Source organism: Hippocampus zosterae, chromosome 9, assembly GCF_025434085.1.
Source record: "Hippocampus zosterae strain Florida chromosome 9, ASM2543408v3, whole genome shotgun sequence".
Classification (NCBI taxonomy): domain Eukaryota; kingdom Metazoa; phylum Chordata; class Actinopteri; order Syngnathiformes; family Syngnathidae; genus Hippocampus; species Hippocampus zosterae.
The window spans coordinates 17,081,625-17,100,629 of record NC_067459.1 but is presented as its reverse complement, the minus strand read 5'-3'; the positions used below and the strand labels follow the sequence as shown (position 1 = coordinate 17,100,629).

Sequence of the window (19,005 nt, the reverse complement as noted above, 5' to 3'; positions counted from 1 at the left end):
AAAAGAATACATAAATTTCCGCAGACGGAAACTGTGGAATGTCATTGAAGTTTACGTTTCAAACGATCAACGTTTTAATTACGTTTTCAGGTTAAAAACGTAATTACTGAGAATCCTTTTGGGGGGGGGGGGCGCTGGGGACTTGAGTTTCTATTTTGCAATTCTGGTGGTCAAGTGCTTGTTTTACTTGCATCTACTTCACTACTGCCGATTATGTGCTGAGGGCAAATTTGCACCTTTTCACAAAAAGGTCCCAATAAATACAGCAGCACTGGGCACCCCCCATTTGTGGAATCCACAACAAACAAAAACCTAAGTGTTAAGACAGTCTGTACCGTTATATATTCTACAAGCGCAACTGTTTAGTCTGAAACGTTACAATACGTTTTACTAACTTTAATTCATGTAACGATGGGCGTTTGGGTGTACAATAAATCACAACAGAAACAAGTAACATTTTAATGATTTTTGGCAAAAACAAATCACATTTTTTTGAACCAAAACTAAAATCACATTATAAACAGTATCATAAAGAATTCTGACAGTAAGCTGTGAAGCGAGACCCCCATGCACATCTGTTGTAAAAAGTACTGAATAGATTTGAAGAGTCAGTCTGTTTCAGAGTCATCTGCTTGATCCTGATCGTCTTTCCCCTCTCTGCTACTCTTCCTTTTCACCTCAGCGTCACTATCCTGTTCCTAAGGGAAAACGCACAACTGACATTCGGAAGCTCTTTGCATAACGCAAAGTTTATGCAAATCGTCATAAACGGCAGATAACATGTTCTGGGAACTGACAAAATACAATTAATTCAGGCACACTAGCCTCTTTTTCAATGAACGGCCTGCTTTGGCAAGACTTTCACAGGAGTGGCTGGAGGCTCTGTTGTGTAGTCTGTCTGCACTCCTGCCAAATTTTAAAGCGACATGCTGTTTACTCTGTACCCTCGTGATTGCATAGTGCCCTCGCTTTTTAAAGTGGTCCATTGATCCAACTGTACACATGTGCCTTCTTAAAAACAGACTGTTGTTGTGAAACGCACCGTCATATTTCCTTAACTACCACATTGAAAACATTACCTAATACCTTCAGTTGTCAACAAACAGTTCAAGTCAAGGCGATGTAGGGCAATTAAGCACAAATGGATTGCATGCTGGAACTGAGAACTGATCAGCAAGTCAAGAAATTACAAATGCATAAGGTACGAAGCCCCTGAGGTGACATCGAATACAAAAAAAAGAAACCCACCACTTTGTACAGCCTCCCAAAGATTGCGAGGGAACGCAAAGGCTTTATTTCTTCCACATCACTCCACGGGGCTCCGTAATAGAGTATTCCACCACACAGTTTGGGGGGGGGGGGGGGGAACACCTTTTAAAACGCGAGTGGATAAAACCCTTACCCACCCACCAGCCTTCTCTCAAAGATGAAAGTTGGAAATACCTCTTCCTCTGATTGGCTCTGTGGAGCCAGTTCTTCTTCCTCCTCACTGTCCCGTGACCTTTGAGAAAGAATCTCTTCACCCTGGAGCATACAGGTGCAGTGTCTCATTATCAGATGCATATTATAACATCAGTCCACCAAGCCAATACAAGTCATGTGATGTTAAACCTTCAGGTTGCGATTCTTGAGATTGCCGATCCAAAAGGCCCCCTGACAGTTGTTGAGGGTGAGCATGGCCTTCACTCTGTACACAAACAGCTCAAGACTCTTCTTCAAGGCCGGAACGTGGTTGGTCAAACTTGTGTCCTGGTGAATCTGAGTGTCATGGAAAATACCGACATACATTTTGGTCATTATTTCTTTTTAATATAGATTGTCGGGCCCTCGGAGTGTAGGGGTGGGAGTGGGAGGATGTGGTTTGGTGGCGGAGGAGCAGACCAGTGTTGCAATGTGGTCACCAAGTAAGTTGTTTTCTTCCCTCATGCCACAGTCATAATGCTAAGAGGACAATGTTATGCTTCATTGGGCCCAAACAGCAAAAGAATGGGTGAGAGTGGTGGATTGACCATAGGAATCCACACGTTAATTCTATCGATGTGTGGGAGAAGCTAACAACAGTGAACCCCTGGACTACAGGACATGGACAGAAAGTTAAAGGTGGCTGTGGCTCAAAAACAATATTGAAATGTACGGTATGAGGGCAGGCGGTATACAATATACACTCATATAGGCAGCAACCTTGGAGTGTCCACAAACGTGATGGAGCTGTCGGGTGCTGAGTTGGAAGGTCTTCAACAGATTCTGCACGTCCTCCTAAGAAAGAAGATAACACCAGACTTAGTCACTGTACTGGCAATACTTGATTCACAACGTACTTTTTGTTTTTTCTTATTATTATCCTACTTCATGTTGTGGAGCTCCCCGGCCTATAACAAGAGTCATCTCATACATACCTTGTGCCTTTTGAAACTGTAGTCAAGCAGCGGCATCCCCAACTTCAAGAACGCCTCCAAGAAAAGACGTCCGTACTACCCATGGAGAAAACAAAGCTTTATTCATTCAAAGTCTCCTTTCGAACATACAAATGCATCTCAGTATTAAAATCAAATTCACCTTCAGGCAAACATTAAGGACGGGCCTCGAGTCAAACACCTGCGAGACAGGGTTTGAAGGTCAAAAACGGTGAATGAGCCAACTGACAAAGGATAAGGTCAAATAGAAGTCATAAATGGAATTGAGCCAGCAGAAAACAAACAGATGACACACCTTGACTAGGCTGACCAGGATGTGAAAGTCCCGCACTGCCAGGTTCCATGTCAGCAGCTTCTCACTCTGGGCCTGAAGAAGACATGGATATGCGCTGCTATGCAGTTTAATGAGCTTCAATACAAGAGATGTATCAACATTTCTGCCGGTACAAATACTGTATAAGACACATTTTTGATTGAAACTGTCAGAGAGGTTTTCATTTACCATCCGGGTTGTCATTATGTGACTATTTCTGTAAAGACAGAATTGTGAGCTACAGCGCAATACAGTGTACTTAATGTGGCTGGTAAATGTAGAAGGATATGTTGTTTAGGGTGACAGACCTCACTGCTGTCATTGATTTTGCCTGACGGAATCTTCCGGACCGATTTTTCCAGCTCTGCCATCAAAACTTTATAGAAGACCAGGAATGTCTGCCTTTGGGAATAGAGATCAAAATGCAACGTCACATCCGCACATTGATATGAAGGAATTGATTATGATGACGATGAGGATTTATTTACTTGCTGAGCGTTGGCCAGGCAGCGGAACTCTCGTCTTTTGACGCGTTGATTATCTGAGGAAAGCCTTCGTTCGCTATTTCCTCCACCGCCTTCAGGACATCATCCACATGCTCCATGTAGATTCTATGTACAACAGAGAATATTTATTTACTTTTCAAGTGTAAATTCAGACGATAACTCAGATTTTAGCCTGTGCGTCTTAGCTGATGCCCCAAAACATTTTTCTGTCTTTTCTGATTCGAGTTGCCACCTTTTAGAGACACAAAATTAGGAATAGTTGCTCAATCCTATGAGACCCAGTACAAGAACTGCATGAAAAGGGGAGCTTGTCCTTAATAAAATAATAATAATTATGCTAATAATAATTTGAGGATGTGTCAAATCATTCATGGGCACACACCACAGCTGGGCGCTGACCTTTTCAGGTGGATTTGAGGAGCATGAGTGAAGTGAGGCTACATTTATATCATGCTAGTGGTTTTAAAGCGGCAAACAACCCCCTTCAATGCTGAATTCTGAGAGGTATTGAAAAAAAGGGTTATTTGTGATTGTAATTTGTAGCCGTGCATTAATGCAGTTTATCCGATTGTGAGGTGCTTCTGATAATGTTAAGTTGACGTACCTCAGGAGACTGTGAAGTGCTTCATTGAATTTGGTCCCTCGTTGCTTTTCACCACTAACCGTTATCCACGACTGGCTCAGGAAGCCCCGTGCAAGAGAAGCTTCAGTAGAAAACACAACCAACCAATCATCGTGGAAGTCCGCTTGATTGTAAAAGAGGAGATGTAATTGCTAGAAGGATGCTAGACTAACCAGTCTGCTCCCTATAAGCAATAGTGTTGCCTCCTTTCTCGGAAACAGTGGACAACAGCTGAGAGAGGCACAGAGCCGAACTGAGATTCGGAATGGTGCTGCGGAAGTTCAGCAGGTATTCAAAGCTGTGTCTGGGAACAGAAAGACAAAAGTTTAACGTTTCAATCTGTACAGTATATAATGTCAAAGAACTATCTTTGAATGAAGAGATCAGTGGGTCTAATTCATGGGGACGTTCATAAGACTTTGAAGAATGACACATTCTTGTGTGTAAATGGGAGTTGAGAACCAATTTGTACTCCACGACGATTCCTAAATGATGTGCCCCAATAATTACAGATGTATATTGTTAACAGTCTCAGACAAAAATGGTCATTATTATCTTCGCAAAAGGTAGACAGTTTATTAAAAGCACTTGTGTTGTATTGTATCGTTTTGTCCGGTGTGCCTCTTACAACACTTACTCTGAGGAAAGATTCAAATATTGTGATTTTTTCTACAAGTTTGGTGTAGTAGTACCAGGAAGAACATTCATGTTTGTAGCCTTTTTACTCACTTAACAAGCAGCTCCAGATTCAGCTCAGCTCCTCCATCCTTCACTCGACCCGCCAAAACTCCCAAAGCTTTCTTCAGCAAGCTCCGATGTCCCGGTAGGCTGAATCCAGACCTGTCATTTCAATGACCACCCAAACACACACATACAGACCGACTGATCTAAGATGCCTCCGTGTAAAAAAAAAAGAAAAGAAAAAAAGACTGATGCCTGATGTGAAATAGTGCTCCCTGCTCACCAGCTAAAGATGGTGTTCAACACTTGCAGGAGAAGCTGGCAGCAAGAAGATATTAACTGGTGCTCTTGAGCGTCTGTGATGGGTCCGTCCACAATACCGTCATTGTCAGAGAGTAATGTCTGAAGACACGATAGAACAGTTAAGAGTTATAACAAAGATGGTCCTTTTTAATCTCAGTCTCTGCTTTTCCACCTGGAAATGGTTGTGACAGTTCTCCAAGTGAGAGCAGAGGGCAGGCAGCATCTGGACACAGAAGGTAGCTACATCTTTGGGGCTCTTCTGTTGGAGGTGGGAGAAGCCAATAGTCTTGTTGGCCCGTGCCTGTCACCATATATATGACAATCAATACAGATTAGTTTAGTATTTAAATCTTATCCGTCAGTCTAAATCGCGATCAAAGCTAAAGATCATTGTAAAATGAAGTATCACATGTTTGGCCATATAACTGCCATCTGCATCACTTTAATAACCACATCATTAGGTAAAGCTTTATTTTAACGTTGACTACTTCTGAATTTGACTTTCAAAATTAAAGGGGAACAAACTCAAGTCAAAAATCTTCTTCATCATGATATGTTCTATGTGCCCCACGAGTCCGAACACAGCATTGTGATTAATATTACCGTCCTGGAATTTATGCAGCACAGCCGTGCATGCATGAGTTGAGAATTGAGAGGGATTCTCACAACAGATTACAGCCACATTCATTCAAATTCATCTTAATTCTTCTCTTGAATAGTGTGAGTAAAAAAAAAAAAAATTAACAAAAGTGTTTAAGTCCAGCGCTATAATGTTGTAGCCTTTTGAGTCTATGTGTGTGCTGTTGTTTTGACAGTTGTGCACCTTGAGGAAAGGTACTCTCTTGGCAGGGGCGGCCGTCAGACGAAATTCCATTTTGCGCAGCATATCTTCCAGCAGGAAAACCAGCTCTGCCGGACCTAACAGAGCCTGAAGGAGATTCACAACACACAGACAGTGTATGCTATTTACGTGCATTTTGGTTTGAAATTTTGATAAGTGGGTCCCACTGGAAAGGACTCTTTGTCTCACTTTGGTGCCGAGCTCAGAGTCCAGCGTGGAGCTGGCTCGGAAGCCACACTCCAGCACACTGAGAATCTCCATGTCGAGCTCCCTGAAAAACGGCCTGTAGGATGCCAGGTTGACTCCTTGTCGGGTCTCCTTGTCTTTTTCCCTCTCCTTCTCTGGGTCCTTTTACAAGCACAAGTACAGTCGTCACATTTGACAGATTTTTGTGATGTTAGTGCTTCAGAACATCGCTTGCACCCCAGTCGGTAGTATAAAAGCTGGAGCAGGACTCCAAGACAACCACACCCTAAGTCAGCAACCGGACGGAGTACAATTTAAATTCATAATTCACCTGCTGCGTTTCATCTTCTTCTCTGTTTTCCTCCACCTGAGAGCTGCCTTCAGAGGAATTATTTCCAGGCGCCTTCCTTTTCTTTCCAGCGGCATCTTGAAAGTATGTCAAAAAAAGACGTCCTCTCAGTGCCTATTCACTTCTTCTAGTTTTTTCCTTCCATTTGAGCTATAGTATAAAATATCACCACTATTGTGCGCTTACCTTTCTTTGGCTTATTTAAAGGAGCAGTTGTGCTGGGTACAATCATGTCTGTGCTCTCTCCATCAAAGTTAGCAACAGGTGGAACGTAGCCAGGAGTACCTAAAACAAAGTGTTATTTTAAAACTCACCCTGTCCTGGAATGACAGCCAATACAGTGCACGCAGTACCCACTGGCTAAAGCCCTCTCCAAAAGGGTGTGAAGGTAGGTGATGTTCTGTAGACGGGTCATCACTTTCATCTTCATCTCTTTGTCCTTGATCTTATAGAAGGCATTTATCACCTGCCAACACACGCCAGCCATTATGGTGACAGGTGGCTTAAAAATTAAGGAAGCTCGTATAAAAGTCTCCTCTTGTAAATTTGACATACCAAAGAGTGTTAAAAAATATTTAAAATATATATGATGAGGCTTCAACATGGTGACAAATGAAGCCATTTCCTCCCTCTCAAACATCGTGAGTGTGTCTCTGAATGTCGTGAAACCACGCCCTGCTCACCTGTCAATTTAATATCACTTCTGCGCCGAGAAAAAATGAGCACAACTTTGTTAGGCATCTTTCTTATGCCTCCATATAAGCACATGTTTGAGCTGCAAAAATGATCAGCTGGTGATCCCTGGATCACCTTGCCATGTTCAGTTACCTCTCTGAACCAGTTGATGGTATGAAATAGCAGAGTGCAGATGAATTCCTTCTCCACTTTGGACAGGCTGTCTATTTTTTCGACAACATCCATGTCTGTTAAGATGAGAGGGCAGCCTGGAATCCCAAATGCACACACAAATTTTTGTTTTCAACAGGAATGTCACAAATAATAAATTGGCTTGAGAATGAATTGCAATCATTTTCTCACCCAGTAAGGCATCAATCTCCTCCAAGTCCTCTTGGTTCTGTTTCTCCTCACAAAACCGCAGCAGCCGGAAAAATGGGGACAAACAGAGAGAACTCCTGCTGACATAAGAACAGTTAAATAAATACACAAGCCGTCATTTAAATCTGGAATCCAGATAGATGACATTCATTCAAGTAACTGACTTGTTATCCTTCTTGTCTCGACAATCCTGCTCCCCCCTGCTCTGCAAGTCTTTGGCCAGCAGAGGCATCAAGTTGATGGCAATGCCTCCCTGACTCTCATCCTCATCTAGGTTGTACATGACGCGCGCTGGGAAGGGGAACGACCTGTGGCCACAATCGGATGGCATTAATAAGTAAGGCTTAATTATCAAAGATGCACAGGAAGATGACTTCCAGCTGCCGATCACTGACCCTGATATTTCTGGACCCAGATCCACCACAAAGTCACCCTGGAAGACATCTAAGACTCTGCTGCTAATCTTTTCCTGTGCATGAAGAAAAAAAAATGCACACAAGAGATCATATTGAATAAAGAGACTTTCTTTTCTCTGCTTCTTTTCCCACACACAGCACCATCTGTATCTTTTTTCTAAAAAAAATAAATTCCAGATAAAAGTTGAGATAATTAAGTCAATAATTAAAGATGTCATGCCACAGCACTGACAAAGCATCCATGAGTTTGCTCTGTCATCCCTACACAGTACTGCTCATAACTCTTTTTGCATGGTACTGTATATTGTGATTGAGCTGATATTCTGTGCTCTGCTACATCTGCAGCACATAACACACAATTTCTTGATTGTAAGAATTAGCAGTTCTAGTTACCTGTACTTGTGGGTCCAGAGTAGAAGATTGAATCAGATTGGCGAGCTCGTCACAGTACAAAGCTGTAGCCTCAGGTGAAGTCTCACTACTGGACTGCACCAACTCTAACAGGGCTGACAACTGTAACAAGATAAGAACGGCATCGAGTTTGTTGACCAAACCTGAACTGAAATGAACCACTGTTGAAACAAATCTGAATGAAATCTAGGAGAAATTGACTTTATGTGCACCTGTCTGAATGTCTCTGGTGGTAACGGGTTGTCCTGAGTATCTTTGGCTTTGGGTCTGGTTGTGCAAAGAGTATGGTGAGGAAATAACATGGACAGACGGAATGAAAACAACACAATCTGTGAGGAAAAGGTCTTACGCGAGCGCCCCCATGCTGCCAACGATCATAACGCCACCAATGATCCCGATGCGCTTGTATTTAGGTGCAGTGCTGGAGAGTTGTTTCCGGATCACAATGTGCATGTCGTCCTGAAGAGGGGCACTCAATAAATGTCAGACGTAGGTCAAGACAACAATCATTACAAATAAGGCTATGAGAAATGAATCATTGCATTTTTTCCACCCTCAATATTGTGATTATTTTTTCTGTCTGTCTTGGATTTTAACTACCGGTAGTTAAGGTATAGAATGGAGAACCTTTTTGATTTATACAACAGAGTTTAATAAGCTGCCTGCGTGGCAATTATTTTTTCAAGATCCTCTGGGGATTTTAAAATTGCGTTCCATAGTACTATATTGCAATGTCAGATCTGTTTCAATTCATCGTTCAGCCTTATGACAAAGGTCCCAAATATAATAGTTCACTAAATGAAGAAACACACCTGAATGTGTGAGCTTTGTTGTGGTCCAAATGCCAGCCTGCTCAGCAAATGGAAAAGTCTGCGAATTTGCTGAGGTGAGAGATTGTCCAGGTAATCCAGAATTCCCTGCAAGAAAAAAAAATGGTGGTTCCGGTAGTTAGGAGTAGACCGACAAACCTGTATTCACATCAGCAGGATGCCGGGAACAAATATAATTAAATTGAGGGAAAAAATGAAGACAAGCCCACTCTTATTTACCAGAAGGGCATTTTCTGACATTTTGAATACATTTTCTAAACAAAAACAGAGCCATAGAAATGTTTGGGAATACAAGAAATTCAGTCAATGTAAAATTAGACATAAAAATCAACTGCGATAGCATTAGCTAACAATTCAATGAGACTCAATGTGACCGGTAATAAAATACTGTTGGTAATCTTAGGTTTGATTATCATTGTCAAGATGGTAATTTGTGTTTGATCTTTATTATTATGGTTGTCGTTTGCAGTTGTGTAGGACTAAAGTGCATCATAATGAGATCTGGTTTTGATATTGTGATTGTTTGACATAATTGTTTATTAGCAAAACAGTAACCAAAATATTACAAACACACATACATGTTTAACTACTAAAAAATAAAATTACTTATATTGGGATGTAATTTTGCAGTGTACCTCATAAATTGTCGAGCGAGTGTCTGTGTTGGTTGGGGAAGGGCGTATCCTATCTAGGTCAATGTTTTTTCTGTTTTGCCAATGACAGATAAAACGACCTTTGCCTCACCTTGACAAATACAGCATACGGCCCCATTTCTTTAGGTTTTTCAGTAACCAGACCACACAGGAGCTCCAGGGCCATGTCCACCTCGACGCCGACACCACTGCATACGTGGGTCACCAGTGAGCCCACAACCTCCTTCAACATATGAAATATATTTTATATTTTTTAAACAGATGACACATTTGTGCACTTGAACAAGAATGGTGTGCTAACCTGCTGGCAGTAAGTATCAAAGGCAATGAAGGAATGCCGATACATATGCCCAGCAAACAGGACCACACAGGGGTCTGGCGAGCGCAACAAACTCTGTGCCAGGGCTAGGATGGAGGCAAAATATCCCCGTAGGACCTAAGCCCAGAATGAAACATACACATCAAATAATGACAAATCATAACATCCATGTGTCAGTAAATGCACTTGCCTGCTTATTATCCTTGAAGGTTTTCTGGAGCAGGGCCTCAGGGATCAAGCCAGTCCGCACTTTTATCTTCAGCACCTTCTCGGCGCCTCGACGACTCTGGTTGGCGTTAGTGGAGTGCAGGATGAACAGCACCAGCAGATCTATCACCTGAAGAAACAGCAGAAGGACTTTATAATATAGTGAGCCACAGCAGATTGCACAAAAATCCAGAACACATTTCTCATAGACGTTCAAATATTGATCAGCTTCGATAAATGTTCAAGGTTTTTTTCTTTTTTTACAGTTTACATTTTTAGTATTGTTAAGATAAGATAAGATATCCTTTATTTGTCCCACAATGGGGAAATTTACAGCCTCCAGCAGCAAGAATATATGTAGAAAGAAGAAGAGAAAAAAAAAACAACAACCATCTTTCAATTAAATAAATAAATAAATTCAATTAAATATGAACACAAATGGATAAATCGCAGTACTATTTACAATTTACCTTCACATCATTTAATTATTATTATTATTATGATTGTTATTTTTTATTCATCAGCCTGACAGCAGTCGGTAGGAACGAGCGTCGGTATCTCTCCTTCTTGCAGCGTGGGTGTAACAGTCTCTGGCTGAAGGAGCTACCAAGTGCTGTGAGGGCGGGCTGGAGGTGGTGGGAGGGACTGGCCATCATAGCTTTTAGCTTAGTTAGCATCCGTCTGTTGCCCACCTCCTCCAGAGTGTCAAGGGAGCAACCCAGGAGGGAACTGGCCTTCCTGACCAGTCGCTCCAGTCTCTTTCTGTCCCGGGCCGAGATGCTGCCTGACCAGCAGACAATGCCATAATAGATGGCCGAGGCCACCACCGAGTTATAGAACGTCTTAAGGAGTGACCCCTGAACCCCAAAAGACCTCAGTTTCCTGAGTAGGAAGAGTCGGCTCTGTCCTTTCCTAATCAGGGTGTCCGTGTTTGTGGACCAGTCCAGTTTGTCGTTCAGAAGAACACCAAGGTACTTGTAGGAGGTCACCCTCTCTATGTCCATACCCTGTTCAGGGTTGTCTCATCCAAAGTCAATGGGGAAAGACTCCAGATGAACAGGAAAAGGGTAGCAAATGGATAAGTGGATAGATATTTCCCAAAAACTTATTTTCCGGATCTTTGTATGAAAAATAAAAGGAAAACAGGGTAGTTGATGCTGAGACCTAAATAAGAAGTATTATTTTTCTAAGTTACAGGATCGCCTGAATAGGCGAAGATCAAAATAAACGTTTGCATAATTCGATTTTTCCCCCCCCCACAATTATTGTTGTTTTCGGGATGTAGTAAATGCATGTTGAAGTGGTAACATTTGAGTCACTTTTGGCCATGGCTTCAATATGACCCAATACATGAACTGCATTAAAAATTCTGCCGATAGCAAAATAATAAATAGGAGCTTTGTTTAACACTACTGGAGAAGTAGGAAATCAACATGCTTATTTTGGCACAGTTGTTCTGTGATGTAGCGCTGCATGGGAAACTATAACCACAATACTAAATATAGCACCAAACATTAGATTGAAAAAAAATCCTCTCGGTCAGAGTCAATCCCAATTTTGCAAAAAGGTTGTGCGAGTGTACTTGATGTCCATATGTGTGTGTGTCTCCTAATTATAACCAGTAAACAACATCTGCGCTGAACATATCCCATTCATTGTTCTGACTGTAAAAGAGTGGGGAGGGAAATAAAATATGAAGTGGGCTTAAAATATGACATTCACCTTGTGGTTCTCCACTTCTTCCACAGACTCAATTGCCTGTGGGAAAACAGAACACAAAGCAGTGACATTGAAAGAGTTGTTTTGGCACACAACAGAAATCAACCCAACAGAAGGAACAAAACAGTTGTGCACCTTGAGCCAGGCCTCAGATATGGTCTTCTGAAAGCGCACTGCTGACTTAATGGCATCCACAATCAAGGTAATGACATCCTGGCTGCCAGTGGTTACTGTCGTTGAGTTGGACCTGATCCACACAAAAGACTTCTTAGAATTAGGGTTGAGCAGCATCATGTGTTCATGTATTGTGTGGTGATTCATACGCTGCTGCTCCTTTGCTCTGAAGGCGGCTCTGGGATGCTTGCAGCACGGGAGGGAAAACACACTGTTCCAGTTCTAGTTTCTTACGGAGCCCACACACCACCTGCCAACAAACAAATAGGTCATCATTATGTAAATGTCACATCAGGACACACTCATAGGCCACTTTCACACTTTGCTATGTATCGCACATTCTATTGAGATCAAATGCAACAAACTGTAAATGCCTTTAATCGACATGGTCAGAAAGGTATTACCTTAATAGTACAATCTTTTTATGATGGTTATTGTTTGAAGTGGTGTACAAAATCGAGGATTAGTTTCAAATAGAAATTGAGGGTTTGTTATCATGTTGTCATTACATTTTGCTTTGCCGACAATGGAGTGCATTTAGAAAAAGTTATGTTTTGTTTCACCCCCACCCCATAGGGGAAAAAAAAACGGTTGTTGATTCCAGCGCTCTAACCTCATATGCATCAGATGCCGAGATAGAATGCAGAATAAATTTGACCACCACAGGCAGGTCTTCCAGTTGCACAGCAGCCAAGGTGGTCATGACAGCTCCACGAACCTTAGACAACATTAACATGGACATCTTGTTATTTGTGCAGTTACAAGGAGCATGTGAAAGCCACAGCTCGGTCTCAAAAAATTTGGACAATAACAACGGACTGTCAATGGACGATTAGAAAATGTTGAAAAGGAAAAATGTCATTTAAATTATGAAAATATTTGCAGTGATGTCAAATGCCCTACTTCCAAGCCCCTGAAAAAAATGTGGTTGCTGATATAAAAAGGCTGTGATTCCATACTTTTTTAATATATGTGGTGCCTTCGGAAGTCAAATTACTAGTTTAAAACAAACAATAAACATTTAATGCAAAACGGAATGAAAGTGATGTCACGGCAAACACTTGTATCTGTAATATGAGTATTTACTGTTCTGTTACATAAAAATGCTGAAACATTTGCAAGATATTATAAATAATATCCAAAATATAAAAGACTGACTGGAAGTACCTCAGTAAGTAATGAGGAGCTGAGATTCAGGCTTGAGAGAGCGTCCAAGATAGCCACAGTCAACTGAGTGTTCTCCTTTAGTACAGAACTGCACAGAATGTGTAAGATTTTCAGCAACATGTCGCTCATAATGATTCGAGCTGGTAGACCTCGGTACTTACTTCAGCTCTCTGGCTATATCATTGTGTTGTGAATCCTCCAGTATCTCTGGAAGGCTGGTGATGATGTCACGCTGAACATCCACCGGTGCTACTGCCAGCAGCTCCATGAGCTTGGTCGCCAGCTCCTACATTAAAAAGCCACTTTTAAAAGGCTGGAGTACACAAACAGCATTCAGCATTTTAATGTGCCGAATTAAAACGTCCACAGAGAAATCAATTGAACCTGTCATTAAAGAAATTACACCGTTACCTTGCTTTCCACCACTCTGTCAAGCCACTTGAGCTGGTTGATGATAATGCGTGGAATACTGAGCCCGGCATCATCAGCACTACGACACAGAACAAGCGGCCATCACAATCACTATTTCTGTACTTAAAGCAGAAGAAATCAGTAACAAGGTAAATAACAGAACATGCTGTCTGACCTGTTGAGCATATATTCAGGTAGTTTCTCAAGCAATGTGTTTACAATAAGAGTCTATGTGAAGAAAGGGAACAGACATCAGTGGTGCATGTACGAAGAACTTTTTCAGTTGTTCTTTTGGAGCCAGTCTTACCTGAAGCATCTCAATGCCAAGCAGCATGCGTAGCAGGCTTTCCTGGAAGGAGCCGACATGGCTGCAACAAAAAAACATGAGATTGTTACGTACATATCCAGATAGGCATATTATCGCAAATACCATTTCGGCTTTTGTGTTCAATTGGATTGAAAGTCACCTCGAGTCGCCATCGGGCATTCTTGGGAGACAAGGGAGGAGGCAATTCCTGAACCGCTCTGTGTCCTCAATATGAGACTCCAGTCCACTGATGAATTCCTGCAAAATCTGCGCAATGGCATGGCAAGTAGTCGTTCATGATGTGATCAACACTTCATTGCTTGTGTGCATTTTGTTTGATATAATAGGACATATTTTGTAAAATGATGAGTAAATGCTCTTTCCACAAAATTTGGGTGACAAACCGTAGAATACAGTATTTTACAAGCGACAGTAGTTGAACTGTTTGTTTGTTTGTTTTATTCATTAATTTCAAAGATGTGTATTGTATACTCACTCCAGGATACCTGGGGCTCTTCTGTAGCTTTTGCTTTATCCTTTTTTGAAACACCACCAGGTCAACAACTGGGGAGAGAAGTCGAACATACAAATGAATGGTGGATTGCAATTAAACAACCGGGTGTGCTTTGAAATTTACCAATCTCGTTGGAGGCGTTGCCCTGAGTCAGTCTGACACCCGCCTCTCGTACAAACAAACTAAAGACACTTTCTGTTGTCTCTTCTGGAGCAGACACTGCAGACTGGCGACCAGTGATGCGACTCTTCTTTGCCTCTGTGTGCAAACACAATAAAATAACATTGCATGTTCAGTAAAAGTTAATGACAGAGGGATAAGGATAATACGATTGCTTATATTGCTGATTTCAACACAGGATCTTATTTTGCCATTCACTACTGATGGTAAACTACCTGTACCATCGATACATGTTAAATTGCAATCCAAGTTAATATAAAGCACAGTGCCTGCAATTGTCAGCCTCCTGACCAACATATTAAACGGAGGTATCATCAATGGACACTTTTGGTGACCAATTTATTAGGTGTGTAGTCGTAAGATTTTTATAAAATACGGACCTAGGATAGTGTATTACTTACTCGTAGAGGATGTGGTTTGTTTCTCTCCATTATTCACAGACGAGTTCCGTTTTTTCCGCATCATCTGGTAGACAAGATAGACGACATTTGCTATATACAAGACCAGGCTAACAACGTTATTCCAAAAACATTGCTTCACGGCAACTAGCGCTATAGAGCTAACGTTAGCTTGTCATGTCAACGGAAGCAACCAGTAACATAGGATCGTTTGAGAGCGTCATTGTTATAATAACGTTCCGCTTTCAATTTTTGCAAATTATGGAAGAATATAACCTCGATAGGCGCTGCTTGCCACAAACCTAAACACCCCCCACTGGCCACTTCTTCAGCGCCACAGACTCTTCTAGCAGAATATAATTCGCGCCAATGATGAAAACGTCATCGGTCAGTCTAGGGGACTGTCTACAATTATACGTTCGTTGGGTGACTATAAAAGCAACGTATAATTTTCCAAAAAGAAACTAAATACAGTATTGCAAATATATAAATAGTTATATTTTTGTATCTCGTTGTTATGCAATGGGAAAATTGTGTTTCCTCTGGCAATGCAGGTTTCATGAAATCATCTATTTACATACTGTTTCTGGTTCAAGTGTTTGCTGATTTTTCATACTGTAGTGTGCTCTTGGATGGGAGATAACTTCAAATTGCAATTGACATTTAGTCAATTCGGCACAGACTTTGAACATAAACACACAAACACACTCTCACACAATTGTGTGCCTCCACAAGCACGTCCAAGAGAATCAAAATGATTGTATTCCGGTATTACATATAACAAAAGTATTGTGAGAGCTTCAACTTTTCGACAGAAGGAAATATTAAATTCTAATTCAGCCTTTAGACCACATACGTCAAACTGCGGTCCTGCGGGTTTTCAAAGTTTCCCTGTTACAACACACCTGATTCAAATGAATAGGTTCAATTTCAGGCTTCCTCAGACCTTGCTGATGATCTGATCATTTGAATCAGGTGTATTGCAACAGGGAGACTTTGAAAACATGCAGGACAGCTGGCCTCCAGGACCGGAGTTCGACGCCCGTGCTCTAAACGATAAATGGAATTCGATACTCGTTTGACGGCTTATCGTTCTGGGTGGACGGGTACCTATCTTGATAGATGGTGGAAGCTCTTTGGCACACCTCAAGGTTCCGCCCAGACATTCGGGCCACCTGGGTAGAGGGTGAACTATCTTGACAGATAATAGAAGCTCTTTGGCAACCCTCAAGATTCTATCCAGACTTTCGGGAAGTGAGTCAGTCAGTTTACGCAGAATTTTTTAGTTTGAAGCGATACTCTCGAGCTCCACAATGGCAACCGGATTCCACGACCTCACGGCCAAGCTGCTCACGGGCGAAACCTTTGATTTCTCCTCGCTTCGGGGCAAAGTGGTCCTCATTGAGAACGTCGCGTCTTTCTGAGGGACAACCACCAGGGATTACACCCAGATGAACGAGCTCCACGACCGATATGCCAGCAAGGGGCTCGTTATCCTGGGTGTACCCTGCAACCAGTTTGGTCACCAGGCAAGCGAAACAAACGACGAGTCACTATTTTCTATCCTTTTCAGTGTACAATTTCCTTGACGATTATGTTATATTTAGAGGTAATTCGCAACTTTACATGGGAATACTCTGGTTAATGTTGTTGCTTCCTTAACTGGGAATTGCAGAATTTCAGGTTTTTCTGGTCCAAAGTTTGCCTCATGTGGTGTACAATAAATTACAATTAAAAAACAGACAATGAAACCATTATGCAGGATGAGATTTCAAACCAGAAATATTGGTCTTAACTCATATTCATTTGCATACACGTGTGCTGATGAGTGCAGAAAATGTTAGTTGTTGTTAATGTATGTTATTTAACTCCCTTAAAATATAGGTTAAGAAAAAAAAATCATATTCATAGTTGTTCAGTGTCTGCACATTGGACTGCATTGGCATCTCTGCTTTACAGCTGGAACTTCGACTCTGGGCTTCAGTCTAACAAATTGGAATGAGGAAATTACCCAACAGTTTACAATACGTTCTACTCTACAATACAAACGGGCCATTTCAATGTAGTTAATGCTTAAACTGCCATGACCAGTGACACTGTTGGTCAGTCATTAATCGATTACCATTGTTTGGTAACTTGCTGCTAGTGAATCGCAAGGAAGCTTCATACAATCTTTCCAGAAATATAAGTTTTGCACATTTGGATTTGTGGTTAATTAATTATGTCATAATCACTAATAAGGGTAAATGGTGTAGAAAATGGAAGAATGGATGGATGCACTTTGTTTTGTTTTACATCGATATTGAGAAGGCTGTCGCTATTTTTCACAATTAATCTGTCGCTGTGTTAATTTTGAATTTTATGTATCAAATGTACTCGTGGTATTGAGGAGTATTCAATAGTGAATACTTGTATTGGTGTGTAAAAAGTGTTATCAAACATCCCTACTATTGGTGCTATTATTGTTGTCTTAACATACCAGTGTGATGTTTTTGTGCAGGAGAACAACAGGAATAATGAAATCCTCCCGTCGTTGAAGCACGTCCGACCCGGGAATGGCTACGAGCCAAAGTTCCAGCTCTTGGAAAAGGTTGATGTGAATGGCAAGGATGCCCACCCACTGTTCACATTCCTGCGAGAGAGCCTCCCGTTTCCCATCGACGACCCCACCTCCCTGATGACTGACCCCAAGCTCATCATTTGGAGTCCCGTCTGCAGAAATGATGTTTCCTGGAACTTTGAGAAGTTCCTCATTGGGTCAGATGGCGTGCCCTTCAAGCGTTACAGCCGCAAGTTCCTTACGATTGACCTTGACGGAGACATCAAGAAGCTCTTGAGTCAAGCAAACTAACAAAAGTCAAGCTCCTCAGCCTGGTCAGGACCACCTGTGCTCTCTTGTTGACCTGTATGCTGTTTTCTGCTCTTTTACTCAATGAAGGTCACCTCTGAAACCATACCACTTGTGAGGAGGTTTCCTGATGCACTGTAAAGAAACGGAACACTTCAGCTACATTAAGACATGTAAAGCACAGCTGTGGTTCAAAAGAACAAATAAACATCTTTCTTCCATGTCTGGCTCCTTGTAAAATTAAATCGGCCTGTGCAATCATTTACAGTTCATTTATAGTCCATTTCGAAACACCTACAATTGTACATCACACTTCCCTGAAGGGGAATTCAAGTCCAACAATTTTTTTAGAATATCTTCTATGTGGCACAACTAGTCAAAACACAGCATTCTGATTCATATTGTGTTTGGGGAATGTGAATTAAACTGAAAAATCCACCCATCTATGTGGGCTGGAAGCTTGGCACTTGCTGTTGACTGAAAATGACACCACAGTTGCTCAGGTAACAACTAACTACAGCTCACCTGTCTTGAGGTTGGTCACGTGGTGTTTGCAAGCTGAGCCGTGATTTGTCGTTACCTAAGCGACAGCTGTGTCATGTTCGCCCAACAAATTGAAAAACTGGATAAAAATGGGTGGATTTTAATGTTTAAAACATATTCCACGAACTTAATATGAATGAGAATACAGCATATAGACTAGTGGTGCCGCATCCAATATACTGTATTGTAAAGTAAATGAGTTTACTGCCCCTTTAAATGGAACTTCCTTTCGTGACATTTCACAACTACCACACAGCACACCACTCACATCGAACAAAATCTGTTCTGCGACAAGCTGACTTCAGAGGTCTAATTTCAAAGTATTTTTTTCTTTACAAAATGTCAAGTCAACAGTTTCCATCCCCAAAACCTTGGCGAACTGAGGAGACAGCTTGAAACATTTGAAAATTCTTGAGTGCTCTCACCCCACCAAGTAAACAGTAATGTTTTCAATTTAAAACAAATCAAACGTGGCCTATCGGGATGAAAGTTAGCCCACCCGACATAATCATTTGTATTATCAAAATAAGGTGAAACAACGGAGCCTTTCACAGATTATGAAGCAAGAAAAGTATATTGCTTTCAGAACAATGCTATTTGAGTTAGCATCTGCCTGGTAAACTTAATGTTCGTGGTT

At 41.5% G+C, this 19,005-nt stretch overlaps 2 protein-coding genes across 3 annotated transcripts; one reads left to right on the top strand and one right to left on the bottom strand.

Moving 5' to 3' along the window:
- Window positions 1–344: 344 nt before the first annotated feature.
- Window positions 345–15,358, bottom strand: fancd2 (FA complementation group D2). Of its 2 annotated transcripts, XM_052076929.1 has the most exons (44): window positions 15,254–15,358; window positions 14,981–15,044; window positions 14,523–14,657; window positions 14,382–14,449; window positions 14,046–14,152; window positions 13,886–13,946; window positions 13,754–13,806; window positions 13,579–13,657; window positions 13,329–13,453; window positions 13,168–13,255; window positions 12,614–12,718; window positions 12,150–12,250; window positions 11,962–12,073; window positions 11,830–11,865; window positions 10,091–10,237; window positions 9,883–10,017; window positions 9,673–9,804; window positions 8,911–9,015; window positions 8,448–8,557; window positions 8,311–8,365; window positions 8,081–8,200; window positions 7,667–7,740; window positions 7,436–7,579; window positions 7,254–7,351; window positions 7,044–7,159; window positions 6,573–6,681; window positions 6,402–6,500; window positions 6,198–6,292; window positions 5,870–6,028; window positions 5,663–5,767; window positions 5,012–5,140; window positions 4,820–4,938; window positions 4,585–4,695; window positions 4,029–4,159; window positions 3,838–3,937; window positions 3,216–3,338; window positions 3,036–3,129; window positions 2,710–2,781; window positions 2,557–2,595; window positions 2,397–2,471; window positions 2,182–2,256; window positions 1,612–1,758; window positions 1,444–1,524; window positions 345–698 (listed from the first exon to the last, which is right to left on the bottom strand). In XM_052076929.1, exons 2-44 carry the CDS (start codon window positions 15,042–15,044, stop codon window positions 609–611), a joined length of 4,323 nt encoding a protein of 1,440 aa, XP_051932889.1. In that variant the 5' UTR covers window positions 15,254–15,358; the 3' UTR covers window positions 345–608. The 2 variants fall into 2 exon arrangements, with proteins under 2 accessions (XP_051932889.1, XP_051932890.1); XM_052076930.1 differs by having other exon boundaries at window positions 7,254–7,348; window positions 14,981–15,327.
- Window positions 15,359–16,263: 905 nt separating this feature from the next.
- Window positions 16,264–18,046, top strand: gpx1b (glutathione peroxidase 1b). The gene is made up of 2 exons (XM_052076946.1): window positions 16,264–16,506; window positions 17,478–18,046. The coding sequence occupies exons 1-2, from the start codon at window positions 16,291–16,293 to the stop codon at window positions 17,826–17,828; spliced, it is 567 nt and encodes a 188-aa protein (XP_051932906.1). The 5' UTR covers window positions 16,264–16,290; the 3' UTR covers window positions 17,829–18,046.
- The last annotated feature ends 959 nt before the right edge of the window (window positions 18,047–19,005 follow it).

Excerpts from the sequence above, each read along its gene's own strand:
- fancd2 (XM_052076929.1), bottom strand. The coding sequence starts at position 15,044 with ATGATGCGGAAAAAACGGAACTCGTCTGTGAATAATGGAGAGAAACAA. Across the intron at positions 13,256-13,328 it reads GATATAGCCAGAGAGCTGAA|TTCTGTACTAAAGGAGAACA; the intron begins GTAAGTACCGAG and ends CATTCTGTGCAG. Across the intron at positions 4,939-5,011 it reads ACTGTCACAACCATTTCCAG|ACATTACTCTCTGACAATGA; the intron begins GTGGAAAAGCAG and ends TCGTGTCTTCAG.